Raw genomic sequence first — 2,492 nt, 5'->3', positions numbered from 1 at the left:
CCGCAAGTCGGTGCAGATCGCCTACCACCGCGCCATGCAGCACCGCAACAAGGTGCAGGGCGAGCAGAGCAGCGACTCCAGCGAGAGCGACTGAGCCCCGGCCCGCCGCTGACCCTTGCCGAATCTCAGGGCAAACGGGGCTCGGGGAACAGCCCTCCCCTCCCCGTGCAGCTGGTCTGCACCCACCGGGGACGGGAGGCACCGGGGAAGGAGTGGGGGGGGGTGGGTAGGCCTCACCCTCCCGGTGCCTCTGCTCTCCAGGGGCGGTTCCCTCCCACCCTCCCCCGTGCTGCCCAGCCAGCTCCCCCCTCCCCGCGCTCGGACGTTGTTTGTATTTATTTTGAAGGAAGGAAAAAAAGAAAAAAAAAAAGGAAAAAAACCATCAGGAATCTATTGATTCTTAGGAAAATAAAAAACCCGGGCCGCGCTTCCGGGCGGCGGGCGGAAGTTGGGACAGAGCGTCGCCGTCGCGCGGCGGGGGAAGGGAGCGAGGGGCGGGCCGCTCTGCCCTGCGCGGAGGGGGAACTCTATGGTGCGGGAGCCGGGTGTCATGGCGGAGGGGGGCGGCGGGGCCTGACCCGGCCGCGGGGCCGCGGCCCCCATGAAGCTGCGGGACTCTCCCTCCGCCTGCCCGTCCCTGTGGCGTTCCCTGCCCTGCCCGCCGGCCGAGCTGCGCCTGGATCTGGTGCTGTCGTCGGGGCAGACGTTCCGGTGAGGCCACCCCGGGGTGAGGGGCGGGGGGAAAAACCGCGGCCCCCGCCATGGCCTCGTCCCGGTGGGGTCAGGGCCGGCCCCGACCGCCTGGTGTGCGGCAGGTGGTGGGAGAGCAGCCCCGGGGCCTGGACGGGAGTGCTGGGGGAGCGCGTCTGGACGCTGAGGCAGGAGCGGGACCGGCTGTGGTACACGGTGTACGGCGAGGAGGGGGCCGGGCCTCCCGCCGGGGCCTCGGGGGCCGAGACGGACCGGATCCTGCGCGACTACTTCCAGCTGGAGGTGGGGCTGCCGGCCCTGTACCGCGCCTGGGGGGCGGCCGACCCCCTCTTCCGCAAGGTGGCCCGTGACTTCCCAGGTGAGGTGGCCACCCGCGGGGCCAGAGGGAACGGGCCACGGGCACCCACCCAGCACCTCCTCACTGCATCCCGCCAGCAGGGGTGCGGGTGCTGCGGCAGGACCCCGTGGAGTGTCTCCTCTCCTTCATCTGCACCTCCAACAACCACATCTCCCGCATCACCGCCATGATCGACCGCCTCTGCCAGGCCTTTGGCCGCCGCCTCTGCTGCCTCGACGCCCGGCCCCTCCACGCCTTCCCCTCCCTCTCGGCGCTCACAGGTCCACCATGGCCCCGACGCCACCGCTGCCACTCTGCCACGGCCTGGCCCGTGCCCACCCCTGTCCCACCGCTGTCCCCCTGCAGGCGCTGACGCCGAGGCCCGGCTGCGGGAGCTGGGCTTCGGGTACCGGGCCAAATTTGTGAGCGGGAGCGCAAGGGCCATTGCCGAGGGGCTCGGTGCCGAGGGGCTGCGCGGGCTACGCACTGTGCCTTACGCCGAGGCCAGGAGGGTGCTGTGTGCTCTGCCTGGCGTTGGCACCAAGGTGGGTACCGGGATGGGAGTGGAGGGGGAGCAGCGCCGGTGGCGGGGGCTGATGGTGCTGCCTGGTGGCAGGTCGCCGACTGTGTTTGCCTGATGGCCCTGGACAAGGCGGAGGCGGTGCCAGTGGACACCCACGTGTGGCGCATCGCCCGGCAGCGCTATGGCGCAGCGCTGGGCGGCAGGAGCCTGACCCCCCGGGCCCACCAGGAGATCGGTGAGGGCAGGTCTGATCCTGATGTGGGACCCATGGGGACCATGACCCCAGTGCTGGCGCTCACCCTCTCTTCACAGGTGATTTCTTCCGTGGGCTGTGGGGTCCCCGTGCTGGATGGGCACAGGCGGTGAGTACCCCCTTCCCAGGCACGCCGGGGCTCAGCCCTCGCCTCCCACCTCGGCTATGCCCACCCTGTTGCCTCTGCTCACTCCAGGTCCTCTTCTGCGCCGACCTCCGCAAGGGCCAGGAGCCAGCCAGCAGCCAGGACCGGGACAGGAGGAACCAAGGCCGGGACAGCCGCAGGCACAGCCCTGCTTAGGGACACTCCGGGAGGGACAGAGACCCCCCCACGGTCAGTGGAGGGGGGGATCACTGCGCCAGCTCCCTGCCTGGAATCTGCAGGGATGTGGGCAGCTGCCTGTTCCCTGCCCATTGTGTGCTTGGGGCGAGCTGTGGCCCATGGCAGTGTGGCTGAGGGTAGGGGGGTGTCAGAGCTGTGTTTGGCCCCTCCCAGGGCAGAGCCGAGCCAAGCCGTGTTGGCCTCTTGGCTTTATTACAAGCAGTAAAATAGAAACATCCATTTGGAAAATTCTCCTTGAACATGCTGGGGGTGTGGGGCAGTGCCGGGGCAGGCGTGACGGGAAGGGAAGGAGGGAGGGAGGGGGCCCGGGACGCAGCCCCGAGCC

The 2,492-nt window shown here is 69.6% G+C and overlaps 2 protein-coding genes across 3 annotated transcripts in view; both read left to right on the top strand.

The window, feature by feature from the left end:
• Positions 1–271, top strand: part of BRPF1 (bromodomain and PHD finger containing 1) — a 12,700-nt gene extending 12,429 nt beyond the window's left edge. The window contains exon 13 of the mRNA XM_014946651.1: positions 1–271. Coding sequence (XP_014802137.1) covers positions 1–94 — 94 coding nt within the window. The 3' untranslated portion in view covers positions 95–271.
• A 245-nt stretch (positions 272–516) lies between these two features.
• OGG1 (8-oxoguanine DNA glycosylase) lies at positions 517–2,395 on the top strand. Of its 2 annotated transcripts, none has more exons than XM_014946741.1 (7): positions 517–711; positions 816–1,069; positions 1,150–1,329; positions 1,415–1,593; positions 1,665–1,806; positions 1,884–1,933; positions 2,021–2,395. In XM_014946741.1, the coding sequence occupies exons 1-7, from the start codon at positions 602–604 to the stop codon at positions 2,123–2,125; spliced, it is 1,020 nt and encodes a 339-aa protein (XP_014802227.1). In that variant the 5' UTR covers positions 517–601; the 3' UTR covers positions 2,126–2,395. The 2 variants fall into 2 exon arrangements, with proteins under 2 accessions (XP_014802227.1, XP_014802226.1); XM_014946740.1 differs by having other exon boundaries at positions 1,147–1,329.
• The last annotated feature ends 97 nt before the right edge of the window (positions 2,396–2,492 follow it).

Source organism: Calidris pugnax, unplaced genomic scaffold (genome assembly GCF_001431845.1).
Source record: "Calidris pugnax isolate Ruff unplaced genomic scaffold, ASM143184v1 scaffold81, whole genome shotgun sequence".
Classification (NCBI taxonomy): domain Eukaryota; kingdom Metazoa; phylum Chordata; class Aves; order Charadriiformes; family Scolopacidae; genus Calidris; species Calidris pugnax.
Note: the sequence above shows the minus strand (reverse complement) of the source record. Positions and strands in the feature narration are given on the sequence as shown.

What these genes read in the sequence shown, in the direction of transcription:
- OGG1 (XM_014946740.1), top strand. Translation starts at nt 602, where the DNA reads ATGAAGCTGCGGGACTCTCCCTCCGCCTGCCCGTCCCTGTGGCGTTCC. An exon ending in TCGTCGGGGCAGACGTTCCG is followed by an intron (nt 712 to 815) that starts GTGAGGCCACCC and finishes GGTGTGCGGCAG; the next exon opens with GTGGTGGGAGAGCAGCCCCG. An exon ending in CCGGGCCCACCAGGAGATCG is followed by an intron (nt 1,807 to 1,883) that starts GTGAGGGCAGGT and finishes CTCTCTTCACAG; the next exon opens with GTGATTTCTTCCGTGGGCTG.